This window comes from Oncorhynchus mykiss, chromosome 13, assembly GCF_013265735.2.
Source record: "Oncorhynchus mykiss isolate Arlee chromosome 13, USDA_OmykA_1.1, whole genome shotgun sequence".
Taxonomy (NCBI): Eukaryota; Metazoa; Chordata; class Actinopteri; order Salmoniformes; family Salmonidae; genus Oncorhynchus; species Oncorhynchus mykiss.
The window spans coordinates 25,288,326-25,310,054 of NC_048577.1; the positions used below are offsets into that span (position 1 = coordinate 25,288,326).

General features: G+C 42.9%; 1 protein-coding gene across 5 annotated transcripts in view; it reads left to right on the plus strand.

Annotated features, from left to right (window-relative positions):
- The window catches only part of LOC110486047 (CSC1-like protein 2), a 98,676-nt gene that overhangs the window by 67,790 nt on the left and 9,157 nt on the right, over positions 1 to 21,729 (plus strand). For 4 of the 5 annotated variants that reach the window (XM_036940690.1, XM_021557361.2, XM_021557362.2 and 1 more), the window contains 5 exons: positions 1,134 to 1,240; positions 6,086 to 6,172; positions 10,797 to 10,862; positions 11,157 to 11,319; positions 11,404 to 11,509. In XM_036940690.1, the coding sequence (XP_036796585.1) occupies positions 1,134 to 1,240; positions 6,086 to 6,172; positions 10,797 to 10,862; positions 11,157 to 11,319; positions 11,404 to 11,509 (529 nt within the window). The remainder of the gene's footprint in view (positions 1 to 1,133; positions 1,241 to 6,085; positions 6,173 to 10,796; positions 10,863 to 11,156; positions 11,320 to 11,403; positions 11,510 to 21,729) is intronic. The other variant, XM_036940691.1, reaches the window with a different exon arrangement.

Sequence of the window (21,729 nt, forward strand, 5' to 3'; positions counted from 1 at the left end):
GAATAAAAACCTTAGTGTAACAACAGTTTTAGTAAGTAATACTGACGAGTAGTAACAAAAAATATATATTTTTAGAGACAGTCGCGCCTCGGGACCCAAAAGCATAATCAGTGCTCTAACTCCCCCTTGCGCTGGTCTGGAGCAATGAAGTAGTGACCCAGGGTGCTGTACTAAACCACAAATTACCTCTAAGTCCCACAGCATAATCGCAAAACTTTGAGTGGAGCAACCACTGTAGCAGCCTCTGCCAGCCTCCGTATCGGCATGGGTTCGAATCTGGCCTACTGCCCTTTGATACAACCTATCTTTTGCCACTGTCATTCTCTCCCACTATCTGTTCAATAAAATCTGAAATACCTAAAATATGTATTTAAAAAAAGGCTTTGTCAACAAACATCTCATATTGATTCTACATTGACATAATGAAAGAAAATGATGCACTGTGAAATTGCTAGTACACCCTTATACAGAGCTATTTATTCCAGCCCTAAACCATATCACTGCTGGTGTTATTTTCCACCTGTTTGTTAATTGAATGGCGTTGATTGAGTTCATCTGGGTTGTGTTTATTAGGGCAGTGGTTGTTAAACCCCTAGCAATTCCGTGTATTTGATATATTCCAGCGCTAGTAAACCAGATTCAACCTGTCAACAATCAATTTAGGTGAGAGCTAGTTCAGGGCTATAAGATTTTGAAATGTCTGGGTGTCCCCGAGGAGAGGTTTGAAAAAACACTGTATTAGGCTAGACCACAAAATAACGTTTTAAAGGTTTTGCAATGGAAAATGGACAATTATCATTGTCATTGGTGTATTCCAGGTAGTCCCTTTCCATTGAATTTCCTTTAATGAACACAACCCTGCTTTCCCATGTCTAATTCAGTCCTTGATTAGAGGGTAAGAATCAAAACCAGCAATGCTTCTGATGTAATTTAGTAGTCATACCCTGCCCTGCCTTAGTAGTTTGCTCAGTGAGAATTCAGCCATTGTTCTTAGCATGGTGTTATAGATTACAGTTGGACAGAATCTAAAGCTATTTGGTACAGAGCTTAATATGCGGGCCTTTGAGGAGCAAGGCTTCGTTGACTATTGAGGAAATGTATGTCTTCTGTTCTCTCCTGTCATTTTTCTCCAGAACCCCATCATCACCCAGTTTTTCCCCACTTTGCTGCTGTGGGCTTTCTCTGCCCTGCTGCCGACCATCGTCTACTACTCTGCTTTCTTCGAGAAACACTGGACGAGGTACTGTTAACTTTCCTATCCTTAGCAATACGGTTTGCAAGTTGCACTGAGGGTTAGGCTATAGTGGTCCTAGGGATTTTCCAAGTCCAAATGAGTTGCTGATTTGGTGTAAAGAACAGAAATCGTCACACACAGAAGGCGACTGGAGTTGCTCTTCACTGAGTTAAGCGTTATCAATCAATCAGATGTATTTTATAAAGCCCTTTTACATCAGCAAAGTGCTTTATAGATGCTCAGCTTAAACCCCCGAAGAGCAAGCAATGCAGAGGCAGAAGCACAGAGACTAGGAAAAACTCCCTAGACGGCAGGATTTTGATGGACAAAATCAACATGCGTGCGAACCCGGGATGCTGGTCTTCTAGGCGGAGTTTCTTTGTCCAGTGTCATTTTGCCCATCTTAATTATTTTATTTTTATTGGGCAGTCTGAGATATGGCTTTTTCTTTAACTCTGCCTAGATGGCCAGCTTCCCGGAGTCGCATCTTCATTGTTGACGTTGAGATTGGTGTTTTGTGGGTACTATTTAATGAAGCTGCCAGTTGAGGACTTGTGAGGCATCTGTTTTTCAAAATAGACACTAATGTACTTGTCCTCTTGCTCAGCTGTGCACCGGAGCCTCCCACTCCTCTTTCTATTCTGGTTTGAGCCAGTTTCCGCTGTTCTGTGAAGGGAGTAGTACACAGCGTTGTACGAGATCTTCAGTTTCTTGGCAATTTCTCACATGGAATAGCTTTCATTTCTCAGAACAAGAATAGACTGACGAGTTTCAGAAGAAAGTGCTTTGTTTCTGGCAATTTTGAGCCTGTAATCGAACCCACAAATGCTGATGCTCCAGATACTCAACTAGTCTAAAGAAAGCCAGTTTTATTGCTTCTTTAATCAGGACAACAGTTTTCAGCTGTGCTAACATAATTGCAAAAGAGTTTTCTAATGATCAACTAACACAACATGCCATTGGAACACATGGTTGCAGATAATGGGCGGGCCTCTATGCCGTGACGTTGTATTAGTTCATGTGACGACTGTTCATAGAATGATTAAAGGTTTCTAACGGCGTGATTAAATTAATCAAGCAATTATTAACTCATTAATCTTGGGCACCATGGGAAAATTAGTTTTATTGAGTTTCTATTTTCCAAATTAACTCAAAGATTATCAGAATATCGATTTTACAACAGTCGCTAAATAATCAATTTCCTCTACAGTCTCATTCTGAACGTCGCATAATCCGGGAATCTGCACAAACCCGTGTCCCACCAATGAGTTCGTACCACACCAATATTAGTTGATTATTTATTTACTAGAAATCTAAAATGATGATAAAAGATACACAACACAGTCTAGGCTATTGATTAGAACTTAGTATAATGGGCCAACACACTATGGCGCGTGACCCAAAATGAGGATTTAAAAGACAGAGAAAAATAGAGAAAAAAAGAAAGTACATGAGAGAAATATTCATTTGGGTGCATTTGTCAGCTATGCATATTTTAACCCTTGCCCCGAACTGCCGCTCTTATGGGTCAGAATATAATGATTTAATTACGTGTTGGAGGTCTCGGATGGGAAGATCCGCGTGGGTTGTTTAGGCTTCTCAATGACACACTTCTCCGGCGCAACTCTCTGGTTGTCCTCACGATGTCAGTGTCCTTTTGGCTTAGTGGTCTAATTCCTCGCCCTTGCTCTGAAAGGGGCCTTCTGAGGACAGACAGCTCTGTATCTCAGAGCTCACAGCGTAGGAATGAAACAGCGTAGATACCACGATTCGATGGGGAATGTAGACCAGGTGTTCCGGCTTGAATTCACCCGCTCAGACACAGCTACTCATCCGTAGCATGTGTAGAAAAAATATTTCTTTGTCTTCAACCCTGTTTTGGGTTTGTTGACATTTTAGACCTTGGCTGCACTTAGTCTGATATGTTAATTCTTAAATGTCTTATACCCTCGGGTCAGAAGTGGGCGTAACCGCCTTTAGGGCAATTCTCTGGGCGTACCAAGTTAAGAGGTAAGGTCTAGATTTTACTCAAATCCAATTTTAGACAACTAACTTCACATTTCATCTTTATCAAAACATTCTCTTTGGACATTTTCCACACAACGTACAATGTATAAATATCAAGCATATACTAGGAAAACTCTTAACGTTACAATGTTTTCGTAATAACATTGTCCTTTAACCTTTAATAACAACACAAAAATGACATCAATTTTCATATTCCATCTGTCGTCATTACCACCATTGTGGCTGACGGAAACCATTGTTCCAAAGTCCATTTATTGCATGTTTAATGTTCTGAGGCTGGTTCTCCATAGTGAGAGGACATAGGAATTTTTGTCTGTTGCCTAAGATTTACCATGGGCGTGAGGGGTCATAAAACCCCCACATCTTCATATCCTAGATCTCTCCTCCCCTGTTGGGGGTGAGAGATAATCTGTAGGGTTGTGGTCTCCTGTAACCTGACCTGATCAGGACAGTCATGACACTATGTAGATATTACATTATTCCAATAGTCATTTACAACATTAAGTGTCTACGCTGTATTTCAGATCAATTTGATGTTACTTTAATGGACAAAAAATGTGCTTTTCTTTTTTTTTAAAGGAAATTTCTAAGTGACCTCAAACTTTTGAACGGTAGTGTACATGTAGGTAGAGTTAAAGTAACTGCATAGATAATAAACCGAGAGTAGCAGCAGCGTAAAAGAGGGTTCTGGGTAGCCCTTTGATTAGCTGTTCAGGAGTCTTATGGCTTGGGGGGGTAGAAGCTGTTAAAAAGCCTTTTGGACCTAGACTTGGCGCTCCGGTACCGCTTGCCGTGCGGTAGCAGAGAGAACAGTCTATGACTAAGGGTGGCTGGAGTCTTTGACAATTTTCAGGGCCTGACACCGCCTGGTATAGAGGTCCTGGATGGCGGGAAGCTTGGCCCCAGTGATGTACTGGACCGTATGCACTACCCTCTGGAGTGCCTTGTGGTCGTAGGCTGAGCAGTTGCAATACCAGGAAGTGGTGCAACCAGTCAGGATTCTCTCTGGTGCAGCTGTAGAACATTTTGAGGATCTGATGACCCATGCCAATGAACCATGTCTCCTGAGGGGGAATAGGCTTTGTCATGCCCTCTTCAGGACTGTCTTAGTGTGTTTGGACCATGATAGTTTGTTGGTGATGTGGACACCATGGAACTTATCTACCTGCTCCACTGCTGCCCCGTCGATGAGAATGGGGACGTGCTCTGTCCTTCTTTTCCTGTAGCCCACAATCATCTCTTTAGTCTTGATCACATTGAGGGAGAGGTTGTTGTCCTGGCACCACACGGCCAGGTCTTTGACCTCCTCCCTATAGGCTGTCTCATCATTGTTGACCAGGCCTACCACTGTTGTCGTCGGTAAACTTGAGGATGGTGTTTGAGTCGTACCTGGCCATGCAGTCATGAGTGAACAGGGAGTACAGGAGGGGACTGAGCACACGTGTTGAGGATGTGTTACCCTTACCCTTACCCTTGCTGTTGCTAGCTAATTTGTCCTGGGATATAAACATTGGCTTGTTATTTTACCTGAAATACACAAGTTCTTTTACTCCGACAATTAATCCACTGATAATAGGGTAAACCTAGTTAGTTTCTAGTCATCGCTCCTTCTTCAGTCTTTGGACTTTAAATGGCGGATGTCAACCAACTTTAAGGTGCATTACCACCACCGACTGGAATGTGGACCTCAGTTCAGCTTTCAATCACCCACGTGGTATATGCTCCTAAAACCAATGAGGAGATGGGAGAGGCTGCACTTGCAAGCTCGTAAATAACAGAACCAAATTCTATTTTGGCGCCTGGCAACTCAGATGCTTGTTGGTGCACGTGAGCAGTTTGATTTAAATGATTGAATAACATTCATGTGTACATTTATTTTGCAACGCTCGCACACGTAACGTGAGCGGTGTGGTCAGCATGTAATCGGAGCGCACATGCCTCAATGAGCATAGAAATAGACTACGTGGCCTGCGCTCCACGCTTTGGAGTCAGTAAGTTGAATAAGAGAAAATTGTTCCATGCAGGCACATGAATGCTTTCCCCTCACCTTGTAATAATTGCTCAGAATGTCTGTGACCGCGGATGAGCTATTTTTGTTTGTTTTAAATTAAAACGGTAAAAAATAATCACAGTAAGTTACTTAATTGTTACCCAGAAATGATTTGATTCTGAGATTATTATTATTTTTTTAAAATCTGCATTGTGTCTATTTAGGTTAAGTTGCAAGAGATCTTTAATTCAAACAGCTCTTGGTGCAGATGTGATATTGGCAATGGGGAAGAATCAAAATATATGGGAGTGGTTTATTTCAGTTGACCTATAATTTCCACTGTGTTTTTTTTTCTTGATTTTGGGTTTTCTAAAGATCACACAGACTTCAATTAGTATCATTTTAGAGATGAGGACAACTACTCTGACGATTATCAATGGCTTTCTGGCGCCAGCGGCAGCCGGGGCATCATCCAAGTGGGTACTACAAATTAGTAGTGAAGAGGAGTACCTACAGAGTCCATAAGGAGAGGCTGAGGATGTCAGGGACAGCGAGGTGTGCTGATGGCTGCGGACCTGACTCTGATATGACCACCAACCTCCCTGACTGTGACCAAGATCCTCCCTCCACCGCTCAAACCATTCTACCTCCCTTCTTGCCTCAATTCCCAGACGTTTTAATTTTGTACAATTTGTTGTATCTCATCTTATTAATTAAAATGTGTTTTTTTGTGTGTTACTGAAATTCAGCTTTTAAATAAACTAAATGAATTTATCATCATGTAAGCTCCTTCAGTGACATTGGCCTTTTTCTCAATTTTTTTTCATGGGCAGATCAGGGGAGAACCGGACCACCATGCACAAGTGCTACACCTTCCTCATCTTCATGGTCCTCTTGCTGCCTTCACTGGGTCTTAGCAGGTACCTGTTAAACTATCTGTTTTAAGGCGCAAAACATTTCATGCAGGTCATTGGTTATTTCAACTAAGGTAAAATACCCCTTTTTTTAAGAATATCCCTTCAAGACATGCTCTGGAACTTTGACATCTACTAAGTATTTTTTAAACCTCCCGCTTTGGGCTGGATGTGTCAATGAGTCCTTCATGCATAATCTATGAGCAGAATTACTGTCTTCCCTTAATTAACCACGGAATCCCTAGTTTGAATGAGACTGTTTTTCAAGAAGCTGTGTTGTGCCATTTTCAATACATTTTCACCCATGTGGGCCAGCACCTTAGCAATTCGAGTTTTGCCAATGAGCTTCAGCCCTTAGCCATTTGAGTGAGGGCTCGGAAGATGCACACACAGCAGAGCGAAAGAGAGCGCAATGACATGGTGCACATATCTGCACATGTGACGTAGTATGCAATTTTCAGGGGCCGCTTTTGCCTCATGAACGCTACTTTTGGCTTCAAAGTCTACAAAAGTCCCAGAGAATCTCAATAATAACCCCAAAACCTAAGCCGTTTTTATATTTCTTATGCCATCATAGAATACTTTGAAATATACCTGTACAGTGGTTCGTCCTTTAAAAGTTGCAGCGTTCTGCAGCACAGCATGCAAGGTGCCGCAGAATTCTGTGTCAACCACTGTTACCATTAATGCTAGTTAGTGCTAGTTTGACCACCAGAGTGCATATTTGAGAAGCATTTGATAGCCTTCAATAGTGGCTGTACTTGAGAATTTAAAACTTTTTTTTCTTTCTAAGAACTTAGTATAATATGGGACTCCCGACGGGGAGGGAGGAGTAGGCGGAGTAGGCTATCCTTGTCAATAAGAATTTGTTCTTAACTGACTTGACAAGTTATATAAAGGTTACACTAAAGGCATAACATTTCTAAACCTTCATTGTAGTCTAACCAATACCCAAACGGAGATTCAGTCACAAATAAAAATCTCATTGATTTATCAAGACCAGTCCCCATGCTTGTCTCAGAGCAGTGTGAAACGGTGCTAAAATACAGTCGTGGCAAAAAGTTTTGAGAATGACACGAATATTAATTTCCACAAAGTTTTCTGCTTCAGTGTCGTTAGATATTTATGTCAACTGTTACTATGGAATACTGAAGTATAATTACAAGCATTTCATAAGTGTCAAAGGCTTTTATTGACAATTACATGAAGTTGATGCAAAGAGTCAATATTTACAGTGGCCTATGTTAGAAACGGTAGATCAATTAAGAATTAAAAGTGAAGCCAACACAAACATGCTGCGTACACATTTTAAGAATCTAGCAAAACAAACCGCTCTCTTGGCAACCATGCGTTTTATTTTTGGTGCGGCCCATTGTCCAGCCCTTGGTCTACTGATCTCCAAGGATGGTTGTCGGCATGGTTGTATGCTCTGCAAAAACACATTCACGTTTTTAGTACACAATCCATTTAAAAAAATAATAATTGACTTTATTTAATTCTTGATTTTCTTACACAATATGCCTACACATTGATAGGTTGTTTTTTTTTAAAGAAAATGCACTGAAACAAAAAATACCTTTTTTAATTTGGGCAATCCTCTCAGCTCCGGCTCATTTTCAAGTCCTCTCGTGGTTATGGTCCTAACCCTGGAATGGGTAGCGCCATAGAAAGAAGCTGGCTTGATGAAAACGATGTCCATTTTGTCTGTTCTCTTAGGTCGGAATGTCTTTTTTTGTTTGTTTTAATAACCAGCTCGTTTTTAATGGTAACTGTGTTAAGGGTGGAGTTTGGGTGGGGTGAGGAGTACTGGAAAGGTGTGACTTTCACTCTTTCAATAGCCGGCTATAAATAGTAAATTGTCCTGCTAATCGGGCTACAAGTGTTTGAAATCTTAAATTCCATCACTACTGTAAATAAAAACACAGCATCTTGTTTACATTCTTTGTAAACACAGTGTCACAATGTAATTTGGATCTACCTTTCCAATTACTTTTAGAGTTTGGGATTTACAAATGCTTTTTATGTCAATTTTCGTGAAATTCAGTTTGGATTTAAGTATAACTTTTGAGTGACGCCTTTAGTGAGAGGTCTAATACTTTAATATTTAATAATATCTGCCCTCTGAATTCATATCTAATCAGATTTTTTTGCGCCATTATTTGTTACATTTTAGTTTGAACGTTTTAGTTTGAACCTGAAGACTGGCACTAAGAACAGCAGGAACGTTTCCCTAGTCAGCACCATTATTAGTGCAATTCCCCTTAAAGTGTTGCTCTTTGCTACCCAGTGGGGCGGGATGGACCCCCCCCCCCTCCTCCTCCCTTCCCCATGGGCTAGGTCTGTCTTCTGTGTGCGGTTCTCCGGCCCATCCCGTGCCCCCTGCCCTCACGCCCACCGCTATTTCAGTGGATACAAATGGAGAACTGCGAGGCAATCCCATTGTGCGCCACTTGGAAGCCATGACCAACATAATGCTAATAACAGGGTTAATATATCTGAGAATATCCAAGGGGCTTTTATATAATTCTAAGAATAATAATAGTAAAAGTGTTTGCTTTATTTAAAAAAATGTTTTGGAGATTTCGTTTTAAAATAACGTAAAATGAGTGAGGAAAAGGGACATTCTTGAACAATGGGTGAGACATTGTTACTCATTTGTAAATATAGCCAGTTTATTTAGAATTATTTATTTCTGTTTTTAGAGGGAGAGACTGGATCTCTCAGTCGAGGCCGGCACCGGTAATGAACCAGCATCTGTAGCAACACCACTTGCACTGCGATGCAGTGTCTTAGACTGCTGCGCCACTAAGGTGCTGTACAATGGAACTGGTTCGGGAGTAGGTTGCAGTACTACAGAGACACAGGTGCACCTTGGGACCGAAAAGCATAATCAGTAGTCTAACTTCCCATTGTGCTGGTCTGGAGCAATGAAGTATTGACACAGGGTACCGTACTGAACCACAGATTACCTCTAAATCCTGCAGCATAATTGCAAAACTTTTAGAAATATGCAGTTGAAATACAGTAGTTTTCCTAGGCCCTAGGTAGGAAGTTACAGTGCCTGGCTGTGCAAGTCCACCTTGGCCCAAGTGCCTTGTCGAGATCGGTCTTGCTCTGTTTTTGCCAAATTACTTTATCAAATACAGTGGGGAGAACAAGTATTTGATACACTGCCGATTTTGCAGGTTTATCTACTTACAACGCATGTAGAGGTCTGTAATTTCTTTCACAGGTACACTTCAACCGTGAGAGACGGAATCTAAAATAAAAATCCAGAAAATCACATTTTATGATTTTTAAGTAATTAATTAGCATTTAATTGCATGACATAAGTATTTGATCACCTACCAACCAGTTACCTGTATTAACTGCACCTGTCCACACACTCAATCAAACAGACTCCAACCTCTCCACAATGGCCAAGACTAGAGAGCTGTGTAAGGACATCAGGGATAAAATTGTAGACCTGCACAAGGCTGGGGTGGGCTACAGGACAATAGGCAAGCAGCTTGGTGAGAATCACCATCAGCCCAGAACTCTACACGGCAGGACCTGGTCAATGACCTGAAGAGAGCTGGGACCACAGTCTCAAAGAAAACCATTAGTAACACACTACGCCGTCATGGATTAAAATCCTGCAGTGCACGCAAGGTCCCCCTGCTCAAGCCAGCGTATGTCCAAGCCCGTCTGAAGTTTGCCAATGACCATCTGGATGATCCAGAGGAGGAATGGGAGAAGGTCATGTGGTCTGATGAGACAAAAATAGAGCTTTTTGGTCTAAACTCCACTCGCTGTGTTTGGAGGAAGAAGAAGGATGAGTACAACCCCAAGAACACCATCCCAACCGTGAAGCATGGAGGTGGAAACATCATTCTTTGGGGATGCTTTTCTGCAAAGGGGACAGGACGACTGCACCGTATTGAGGGGAGGATGGATGGGGCCATGTATCGCGAGATCTTGGCCAACAACCTCCTTCCCTCAGTAAGAGCATTGAAGATGGGTCGTGGCTGGGTCTTCCAGCATGACAACGACCTGAAACACACAGCCAGGGCAACTAAGGAGTGGCTCCGTAAGAAGCATCTCAAGGTCCTGGAGTGGCCTAGCCAGTCTCCAGACCTGAACCCAATACAAAATCTTTGGAGGGAGCTGAAAGTCCGTATTGCCAAGCGACAGATCCTGAAGGATCTGGAGAAGGTCTGTATGGAGTAGTGGGCCAAAATCCCTGCTGCAGTGTGTGCAAACCTGGTCAAGAACTATAGGAAACGTATGATCTCTGTAATTGCAAACAGGTTTCTGTACCAAATATTAAGTTCTGCTTTTCTGATGTATCGAATACTTATGTCATGCAATAAAATGAAAATTAATTATTTAAAAATCATACAATGTGATTTTCTGAATTTTTGTTTTAGATTCCGTCTCTCACAGTTGAAGTGTACCTATGATAAAAATGACAGACCTCTACATGCTTTGTAAGTGGGAAAACCTGCAAAATCGGCAGTGTATCGAATACTTGTGCCATTTACAGTGGGGAGAACATGAATAATCAACCAATGTCTGCCTACAGATTTCGACCAAATTACGACCCATCTGAAAAGCTCATTTGATTTCATTTTTTTGTTGCTTTTAATAGTTTGGATGTCTTCTTCCGCTGGCTGTTCGATAAGAAATTCCTTGCTGACGCCACTGTCAGATTTGAGTAAGTATTTCTATTTTCATAAAAGAGGAATGTAATTAAGATCCGTTGCTGTTACAGCTTGTATTTGCCTGGTATTATGGGGGAAATAAATAGTACGTTCTGGTTCTGTACTTTCAACACAATTGTTAATTACCTGGTACATTTAATGTACATAACAGCGTTTCTCTCAATGAAACCAAAGCATAATTACTGTGTGATTTGTCAAGCCGTTACACGTAAATACCTGTGAAAAGTAATTACAGTACTATGTTAAATGCTATCTAATCACACTGGTGGTGCCTCCCCCTGTTTAAGGTGTGTCTTCCTCCCTGACAACGGAGCCTTCTTCGTCAACTATGTCATCGCCTCGGCGTTTATCGGTAACGCCATGGACCTGCTGCGGATTCCAGGCCTGCTCATGTATATGATCCGACTGTCCCTGGCCCGTTCCTCTGCAGAGAGGCGCAACGTAAAGAGGGTAAGAGTCATTAAGGAAAATATTGCCGCTGCTGTGCTCAAAATTCAATTGACTTTTCAATGCGGAATGTTTTCGTGTCTTCAGCATCAAGCGTTTGAATTCCAGTTTGGAGCGGCCTACGCCTGGATGATGTCCGTCTTCACTGTAGTTATGACATACAGCATCACCTGTCCAATCATCGTCCCCTTTGGTGAGTCAGCCCACCTCTCCCCAGAGAGGAAAGGGGTAACAGGGTGAGAGATGGCGTATGGGAAGAGTGACTGGGGATAGAGAGGACTACTCTCCCCTCTCTAGGGTCACCTACTGGCAGTGCTTTGTATGAGTCAGAATGAATCACCAATGAAATTAGGGTAACTAAACACTGCATTGCGCCAAGAACAGGCTTACCCACACCTGGTGTGTACATATAGTATTTATGTCACTACTGTGCATCTCTATGTTAAAGCACTGTATAGATACATTGTATATTGTATCTTTACTAAGAGATAAAGTGCAGAAAGTATTCATACCCCTTGACTTATTCCACATTTTGTTGTTACAGACTGAATTCAAAATGGTTTAAATGTCTCACCCATCTACACATAATACACCATAATGACAAAGTGAAAACATGTTTTCAAAAATGTTAGCAAATGTATGGAAAATTAAATAGATGGTAAAATAAAGTATTCCCACCCGAGTCAATACTTTGTAGAAGCAACTTTGCCAGCGATTACAACTGTCAGTCTTTCTGGGTGTCTCTAAGAGCTTTCAATACCTGGATTGTGCAACATTTGCCCATTTATTATATTCAAAATTCTTCAAGCTCTTTCAAATTGGTTGTTGATCATTGCTAGACAACCGTTTTCAGTTCTTGCCATAGATTTTCAAGCATTTTTAAGTCACTGTAACTCAGCCACTCAGGAACATTCAGTGTCTTTTTGGTAAACAACTCCAGTGTAGATTTGGCCTTGGTGTTTTAGGTTATTGTCCTGCTAAAAGTGAATTAATCTCCTACTGTCTGGTGGAAAGCAGACTGAATCAGCTTCCACTCTTGGATTTTGCCTGTGCTTAGCTCCATTCCATTTCTTGTTTATCCAGAAAAACTCCCCAGTCATTAATGATTACAAGCATACGCATAACATGATGCTGCCACCACTATGCTTGAAAATGTGGAGATTGGTACTCGGTAATGTGTTGTATCGGATTTGCCCCAAACATGGCACTTTGTATTCAGGACAAAAAGTGAATTGGTTTGCAACATTTTTTGCAGTATTACTTTAGTATCTTGTTGAAAACAGGATCCATGTTTTGGAATATTTGGATTATGTACAGGCTTCCTTCTTTTCACTCTGTCAATTAGGTTAGTATTGTCGAGTAACTACACTGTTGATCCTTCCTCAGTTTTCTCCTATCACAGCCATTGAACTCAGTAACTGTTTTAAAGTCACCGTTTGCATCATTGTGAAATCTCTGAGCGGTTTCCTTCCTCTCCGGCAGTTGAGTTTGTAAGGATACACCATCCAAAGTGTAGTTAATTTTCAAAGGTATATTCAAAGTCTGCTTTTTTGGGGGGTTTACCCAGCTACCAATAGGTGCCCTTCTTCTTTGTGAGGCATTGGAAAACCGTATGGGGTATTGTGTGTAGGCCAGTGACACAAAATCTAAGTATTATAAATGTTATATTCTGTCTGTAACACAAACTGATGTGATCCCACTGTGAAAAGGGGAGATTCTCACGACTCCCACAAGTAGCATGGGTCTGAAGGTAACCAGATTTTTGGTATGACCAGTGACACAAAAATCTCAATTTAATCAATTTTATGTTTAGGCTGTAACACAGCAAAATGGTTTGCTGTGTCTGTCAGCGTAGTGTCCAGAGCATGGATGCGCTACCAGGAGACAGGCCAGTACATCAGGAGACGTGAAGGAGGAAGTAGGAGGGCAACAACCCAGCAGCAGGACCGCTACCTCCGCCTTTGTGCAAGGAGGAGCAGGAGGAGCACTGCCAGAGCCCTGCAAAATGACCTCCAGCAGGCCACGAATGTGCCTGTGTCTGCTCAAACGGTCAGAAACAGACTCCATGAGGGTGGTATGAGGACCCGACTTCCACAGGTGGGGGTTGTGCTTACAGCCCAACACCGTGCAGGACGTTTGGCATTTGCCAGAGAACACCAAGATTGGCAAATTCGCCACTGGCGCCCTGTGCTCTTCACAGATGAAAGCAGGATGTAAGCACTCATAAATATGTTTACATATTCTGGCTGTTTTTCGACATTTAAATAGTTTTTACATATAGCACCAGTCAAATGTTTGGACACCTATTCATTGAAGGGTTTTTCTTTATTTGTACTACATTCTAGAATAATAGTGAAGACAAACTATGAAATAACACATGAAATCAAGTAGTAACCAAAAAAGTGTTAAACAAATCAAAATAGATTGTGGTATATAGAAGAGCCCTATTTGGTTAAAGGCCAAGTCCTTATTATGGCCAGAACAGCTCAAATAAGCAAAGAGAAATGACAGTCCATCATTACATTAAGACATGAAGGTCAGTTAATCTGGAAAATTTCAAGCTTTGAAAGTTTCTTCAAGTGCAGACGCAAAACACATCAAGCACTATGATGAAACTGGCTCGCTTGAGGACCAGGTGGCTCTTCCACCAGGTGGCTGATGAGATATGTTGGAACAACTGCCATATTGTGTCTCTATCCCAAAGCCCTTACTTGGAAGTGTACTTCACCAGATTGTCAAGAACCTTGCCCTCATCCAGGCCAAAGTGGCGAGACATGGTAGTAATGACACCACAGGCCTTGCTGATCTCTGCACCAGACAGGATGCTCTTGCCAGCATACTTGGGGTCCAACATGTACACTGCGGTGTGTATGGGCTTCAGGCAGAAGTCTTCACGCTTTTTGATGTATTTCAGAACTGCAGTTTCCTCTGCTTGGAGCAACAATGAAGTGGGCAGGATGCAAGCAGTCTGAACATCAGACAGGATGGCATTGTCTCCCTTAATCCGTGCAATGCCTACTGCTATAGGTTTCAGGAGTTTCGGGCTGCTTACCACTCTCTCCCAAAATGTATCATCCAGGAGGATCCTCTTGATGGGGCTGTCCATATCAGCAGACTGTGGACATTTCTTGGAGAGACTTCTTCCCTTCCAGGAAACTGTCAAACATGATGACAACACCACCCCAACTGGTGGTGCTCTTATTCTTCTCACTTTACTTGGTGAGGTAGATTGCTGCTATAGCTTGATGACCCTTCACAAACCTAACCATTTACTTGGGTCTCTTGTAGAGTGTATCCATTGTTTTCAGTGCCATGATGTCCTTGAGGAGCAGATTCAATGTATGAGCAGCACAGCCAATGGGTGTGATGTGAGGGTCACCAGTAGCCTTCATGTTCTCAGCATTCTGTCACCAGTGCAAATACCTTCTGTGGTCCAAGGTCATTGACTGCCTTCAGCTCATCTTTAATGGTGAACCGGTGTGTCTGTTGTCCCTTGTGTCTGTGCTCTTGTAGAATACTGGTTGGAGATGATGTAGTTAATTATTCCTTGACCACGAACATTCGACCACCCATCAGAGATGATTGCAATGCAGTCTGCTTTCTTTATGATTTGCTTGACCTTCCCTTGAACTCTGTTGAACTCTGCATCCAGCAAATTAGTAGATAAAGCATATCTGGTTGGAGGGGTGTATGCTGGGCGAAGTTGCATACTCAGCTTGAGCAAGACATTCATTAGCCTTTCTCTGACTATGTTCCTCTATTGAGTCAAAAAAACTTCTGATTCCAGGAGGACCATGAGCTGTTGCTGTCGATAAGGTGTCTGCTTCATCATTTTCACCTCAAATAGAAGTAGAGGGATTTTTTTCAGAGGTTGCTTGTTTTGAGCACTGAGGGAACTTTATGCATTTGGCCAGATTTATCATCTTTTTTTTTTTTTTTTTTCAACTTTATTTAACCAGGTAGGCTAGTTGAGAACAAGTTCTCATTTACAACTGCGACCTGGCCAAGATAAAGTCATAGCAGTGTGAACAGATAACAACACAGAGTTACACATGGAGTAAACAATAAACAAGTCAATAACACAGTAGAAAGAAAGATGTTCATGTGCAGGTAGAGATACTGGTGTGCAAAAGAGCAGAAAAGTAAATAAATGAAAACAGTATGGGGATGAGGTAGGTGAATTGGGTGGACTATTTACCGATGGACTATGTACAGCTGCAGCGATCGGTTAGCTGCTCAGATAGCAGATGTTTAAAGTTGGTGAGGGAGATAAAAGTCTCCAACTTCAGCGATTTTTGCAATTTGTTCCAGTCACAGGCAGCAAATAACTGGAAGGAAAGGCGGCCAAATTAGGTGTTGGCTTTAGGGATGATCAGTGAGATGCACCTGCTGGAGCGCGTGCTATGGGTGGGTGTTGCCATCGTCGCCAGTGAACTGAGATAAGGCAGAGCTTTACCTAGCATGGACTTGTAGATGACCTGGAGCCAGTGGGTCTGGCGACGAATATGTAGCGAGGGCCAGCCGACTAGAGCATACAGGTCGCAGTGGTGGGTGGTATAAGGTGCTTTAGTAACAAAACGGATGGCACTGTGATAAACTGCATCCAGTTTGCTGAGTAGAGTATTGGAAGCTATTTTGTAGATGACATCGCCAAAGTCGAGGATCGGTAGGATAGTCAGTTTTACTAGGGTAAGTTTGGCGGCGTGAGTGAAGGAGGCTTTGTTGTGAAATAGAAAGCCGACTCTAGATTTGATTTTAGATTGTAGATGTTTGATATGAGTCTGGAAGGAGAGTTTACAGTCTAGCCTGACACCTATGTACTTATAGATGTCCACGTATTCTAGGTCGGAACCATCCAGGGTGGTGATGCTACCCGGGCGTGCGGGTGCAGACGGGGAGCGGTTGAAAAGCATGCATTTGGTTTTACTAGCGTTTAAGAGCAGTTGGAGGCCACGGAAGGAGTGTTGTATGGCATTGAAGCTCGTTTGGAGGTTAGATAGCACAGTGTCCAAGGAAGGGCCAGAAGTATACAGAATGGTGTCGTCTGAGTAGAGGTGGATCAGGGAATCGCCCACCGCAAGATCAACATCATTGATATATACTGAGAAAAGAGTCGGCCCGAGAATTGAACCCTGTGGCACCCCCATAGAGACTGCCAGAGGACCGGACAACATGCCCTCCGATTTGACACACTGAACTCTGTCTGCAAAGTAGTTGGTGAACCAGGCAACGCAGTCATTAGAAAAACCAAGGCTACTGAGTCTGCCAATAAGAATATGATGATTAACAGAGTCGAAAGCTTTGGCCAGGTCGATGAAGACGGCTGCACAGTACTGTCTTTTATCGATGACGGTTATGATATCGTTTAGTACCTTGAGCGTGGCTGAAACCAGATTGCACAGCGGAGAAGGTACGGTGGGATTCGAGATGGTCAGTGATCTGTTTGTTGACTTGGCTTTCGAAGACCTTAAATAGGCAGGGCAGGGTGGATATAGGTCTGTAACAGTTTGGGTCCAGGGTGTCTCCCCCTTTGAAGAGGGGGATGACCGCTGCAGCTTTCCAATCCTTGGGAATCTCAGACGATACGAAAGAAAGGAGAAGCTGGGGAGGCTTGGGCGAGTAGCTGCGGGGGGGGGGGGGGGGGGGGGGGCTGTTGGCCGAGGTTGGAGTAGCCAGGGGGAAGGCATGGCCAGCCGTTGAGAAATGCTTGTTGAAGTTTTCGATTATCATGGATTTATCAGTGGTGACCGTGTTGCCTAGCCTCAGTGCAGTGGGCAGCTGGGAGGAGGTGCTCTTGTTCTCCATGGACTTTAGTGTCCAGAACCTTTTGGAGTTAGAGCTACAGGATGCAAATTTCTGCTCGAAAAAGCTGGCCTTTGCTTTCCTGACTGACTGCGTGTATTGGTTCCTGACTTCCCTGAACAGTTGCATATCGCGGCGATTATTCGATGCTATTGCAGTCCGCCACAGGATGTTTTTGTGCTGTTCGAGGACAGTCAGGTCTGGAGTGCACCAAGGGCTATATCTGTTCTTAGTTCTGCATTTTTTGAACGGAGCATGCTTATATAAGATGGTCAATATCCTTCCAGGATACCCGGGCCAGGTCGATTAGAAAGGCCTGCTTGCAGAAGTGTTTTAGGGAGCGTGTGAAAGTGATGAGGGGTGGTCGTTTGACCGCGGACCTGTAGCGGATACAGGCAATGAGGCAGTGATCGCTGAGATCCTGATTGAAGACAGCGGAGGTGTATTTGGAGGGCCAGTTGGTCAGGATAATGTCTATGAGGGTGCCCGTGTTTACAGATTTAGAGTTGTACCTGGTAGGTTCCTTGATGATTTGTGTGAGATTGAGGGCATCTAGCTTAGATTGTAGGACTGCCGGGGTGTTAAGCATATCCCAGTTTAGGTAACAGAACAAACTCTGAAGCTAGATGGGGGGTGATCAATTCACAAATGGTGTCCAGGGCACAGCGAGGAGCTGAGGGGGGTCGGTAGCAGGCGGCAACAGTGAGAGACTTATTTCTGGAGAGATTCATTTTTAAAATTGAAGTTCGAACTGTTTGGGTATGGACCTGGAAAGTATGACATTACTTTGCAGGCTATCTCTGCAGTAGACTGCAACTCCTCCCCCTTTGGCAATTCTATCTTGATGGAAAAATGTTATAGTTGGGTATGGAAATCTCAGAATTTTTGGTGGCCTTCCTAAGCCAGGATTCAGACACGGCAAGGACATCAGGGTTGCCAGAGTGTGCTAAAGCAGTGAGTAAAACAAACTTAGGGAGGAGGCTTCTGATGTTGACATGCATGAAACCAAGGCTTTTTCGATCACAGAAGTCAACCAATGAGGGTGCCTGGGACGTGCAGGGCCTGGGTTTACCTCCACATCACCCGCGGGAACAGAGGAGGAGTAGGATGAGGGTGCGGCTAAAGGCTATCAACTGGTCGCCTAGAGCGTTGGGGACAAAGAATAAAAGGAGCAGATTTCTGGGCAAGGTAGAATATATTCAGGGCATAATGTGCAGACAGGGCTATGGTGGGGTGCGGGTACAGCGGAGGTAAGCCAGGCACTGGGTAAATGATAAGAGAGGTTGTATCTCTGGACATGCTGGTTGTAATGGGTGAGGTCACCGCATGTGTGGGAGGTGGGACAAAGGAGGTATGAAGAGTGGAACTAGGGGCTCCATTTGTAAACTAAAACAATGATAACTAACCTGAACAACAGTATCCAAGGCATATTGACATTTGAGAGAGACATACAGCGAGGCATAAAGTAATCGCAGGTGTTGATTGGGAGAGCTAGCTAAAACAACAGGTGAGACAACAACCGCTAATCAGCTAACACAACATCAGCAGGTAAAATGGCGATGGCTAGGCAGAGAGGGTCAGATTAACTACACACAGAGCCTGAGTTCACGGCTGGGGCCGACAGATTAAATAAATAAATAAGTACCGTGATTAATGGACAGTCCAGCAGGTATCATCTATGTAGCCAAGTGATCATAGTGTCCAGGGGGCAGCAGTAGATGGAACAGGGAAGCCGCCACTACGCTAGCACGCGGGCGACACGGCGTTTAAAGTTAGTAGCCCGGGGCCGGTTGAAGGCACAGAGGATGAAGTATTCGTCAGCAGGCCAGTCGTGGTGATGCGGCGGGGCGCCGTTTCGACAGAGAATCCAAGCCAGATGGCGAAAGAGGTATTGTAGAATTTAGTTTGCTAGCCAGGAGATGCGCCTGGCTCACGGCTAACTGGTGCTAGCTTCGTGGCAGTGGTGTTAGCAACTATAGCCAATCGGTAGCAGCGGTGATCCGGTGCCAAGGTCCAGAGTTTACAGCAAGGATCCGGTGGAGTATTGGTCTCTAGCCGTGTATGAGTGGGGTTTGGGTGAACAGCTGAGTAGGCCGGGAGGTGGGCCTCAGGGATAGCTTCGGTACTGGGTGCCACGGTGAGTGCAAGCTGTGAGCTAGCTAGCTGCAAGCTGTGAGCTAGCTAGCTGCAAGCTAGCTGTAATCTTTGTTGCATTCTTCACATATGACTTGGCACAGTATATGCAAATGTAAACAGCTTTTCCTTCTACATTAGCTGCAGTGAAATGTCTCCACACATCAGATAGTGTCTGTGGCATTTTCCTGTAAAGATTAGAAAAAAAAGAGTGTTGAAAAATCAACAAATACAATTCCATGTACAGATAAACAGTTGGATTAAACAACTCCTTTGTAAGATACATGTTTTAAAATTAAACATGTATGGAAACAGGTGAATTAACACTCCTCATTTAACAAGCTCAAGCAAGCCAAAACCCACCTGGTAGCAAACACTAACTAGCAGAAATTGTTAACAATTTAGAAATTATTTAAACACACTGTGCTGTAGGCTACTATTTACTAGTTAACAAAAAAATAATATATGTCGTTAAATATATTCCCCCCACCCAGTATTGTAATCAAAATGTACCAGAAAGCATGTAGTCCTTGGCTCAGACAGTGTCGTAGCGTGGGCTCAATAGCATCTCATTGGTGTGCAAGATCTTAAGAATCAGCTGTACATGTGATGGAAGAGTGCACTGCACATGTGATGGAAGAATGCACTGTGCATGCAGAGGGTTGCAATTCCATTGAATTGGGGATAGTTTAACCAAAATATGCCACAAGTATGCCACCTAGAATTGCCTTAGGTGTATCCTATAAAATTCCGGTAAATTTCCCAGAAAGTTTCCGACCCTTTGCAACCCGACGTGGCACAAAAATATATTTAATTGACATATAGTTTAAAATATATTTACATACACTATATCTATTTAAGTATTTGGACACCACTTCAAATTAGTGGTTGCCGACAGGTGTATAAAATCGAGCCTACAGCCATGCAATCTCCATAGACAAACATTGGCAGTAGAATGGCCTTACTGAAGAGCTTGGTGACTTTCAACGTGGCACCGTCATGGGATGCCACCTTTCCAACAAGTCAGTTTGTCAAATTCCTGCCCTGCTAGAGCTGCCCTGGTCAACTGTAAATGTTGTTATTGTGAAATGGAAACGTCTAGGAGCAACAACGGCTCAGATGTGAAGTGGTAGGCCACACAAGCTCACAGAACGGGTCTGTTGAGTGCTGAAGAGTGTAGCGCGTAAACATTTTTGTCCTCGGTTGCAACACTTATTACCGAGTTCTAAACTGTCTCTGGAAGCAATGTCAGCACAAGAACTGTTCGTCAGAAGCTTCATGAAATGGGTTTCCATGGCCAAGCAGCCACACAAGATCACCATGCGTAATGCCAAGCGTCAGCAGGAGTGGTGTAAAGCTCGCCGCCATTGGACTCTGGAGCAGTGGAAACACTTTCTCTGGAGTGATGAATTACACTTCACCATCTGGTAGTTCAACGGATGAATCTGGGTTAGGCAGATGCCAGGAGAACGCTACCTACCCCAATGAATAGTCCCAACTGTAAAGTTTAGTGGAGGAGGAATAATGGTCCGGGGCTGTTTTTCATGGTTCAGGCTAGGCCCCTTAACCTTTCTGATCTCCCCATCCCGGATCCGGGTTCGTGAATACAGACTCAAGCTCATTACCATAACGCAACGTTAACTATTCATGAAAATCGCAAATGAAATGAAATAAATATGCTAGCTCTCAAGCTTAGCCTTTTGTTAACAACACTGTCATCTCAGATTTTCAAAATATGCTTCTCAACCATTGCAAAACAAGCATTTGTGTAACAGTATTGATGGCTAACGTAGCATTTAGCATTAGCATTCAGCTGGCAACATTTACACAAAAAAACAGAAAAGCATTAAAAAAAAATCATTTACCTTTGAAGAACTTCAGATGTTTTCAATGAGGAGACTCTCAGATAGCAAATGTTCAGTTTTTCCTGAAAGATTATTTGTTTAGGACAAATCGCTCCGTTTTCTGCGTCACGTTTAGCTATGAAAAAACCCCTGTATCCAGGATTGTGTAAATCTATCAGCAAGCTCATTAGCATAACACAACGTTAACTATTTATGAAAATCGCAAATGAAATGAAATAAATATGCCATCTCTCAAGCTTAGCCTTTTGTAAACAACACTGTCATCTCAGATTTTCAAAATATGCTTCTCAACCATAGGAAAACAATAATTTGTGTAAAAGTAGCTAGCTAGAGTTAGCATTTCGCGTTAACATTTAGCGTTAGCATTAGCGTTAGCATCCAGCACGCAACATTAACAAAAACATAAAAGCCTTCAAATAAAATCATTTACCTTTGAAGAACTTCTGATGTTTTCAATGAGGATACTCTCAGTTAGATAGCAGATGCTCAGTTTTTCCAAAAAGATTCCTTGTGTATTAGAAATAGCTCCGTTTTATACATCACATTTGGCTACCAAAAAAAATCCATAAATTCAGTCCTCAAAACGCAAACTTTTTTCCAAATTAACTCCATA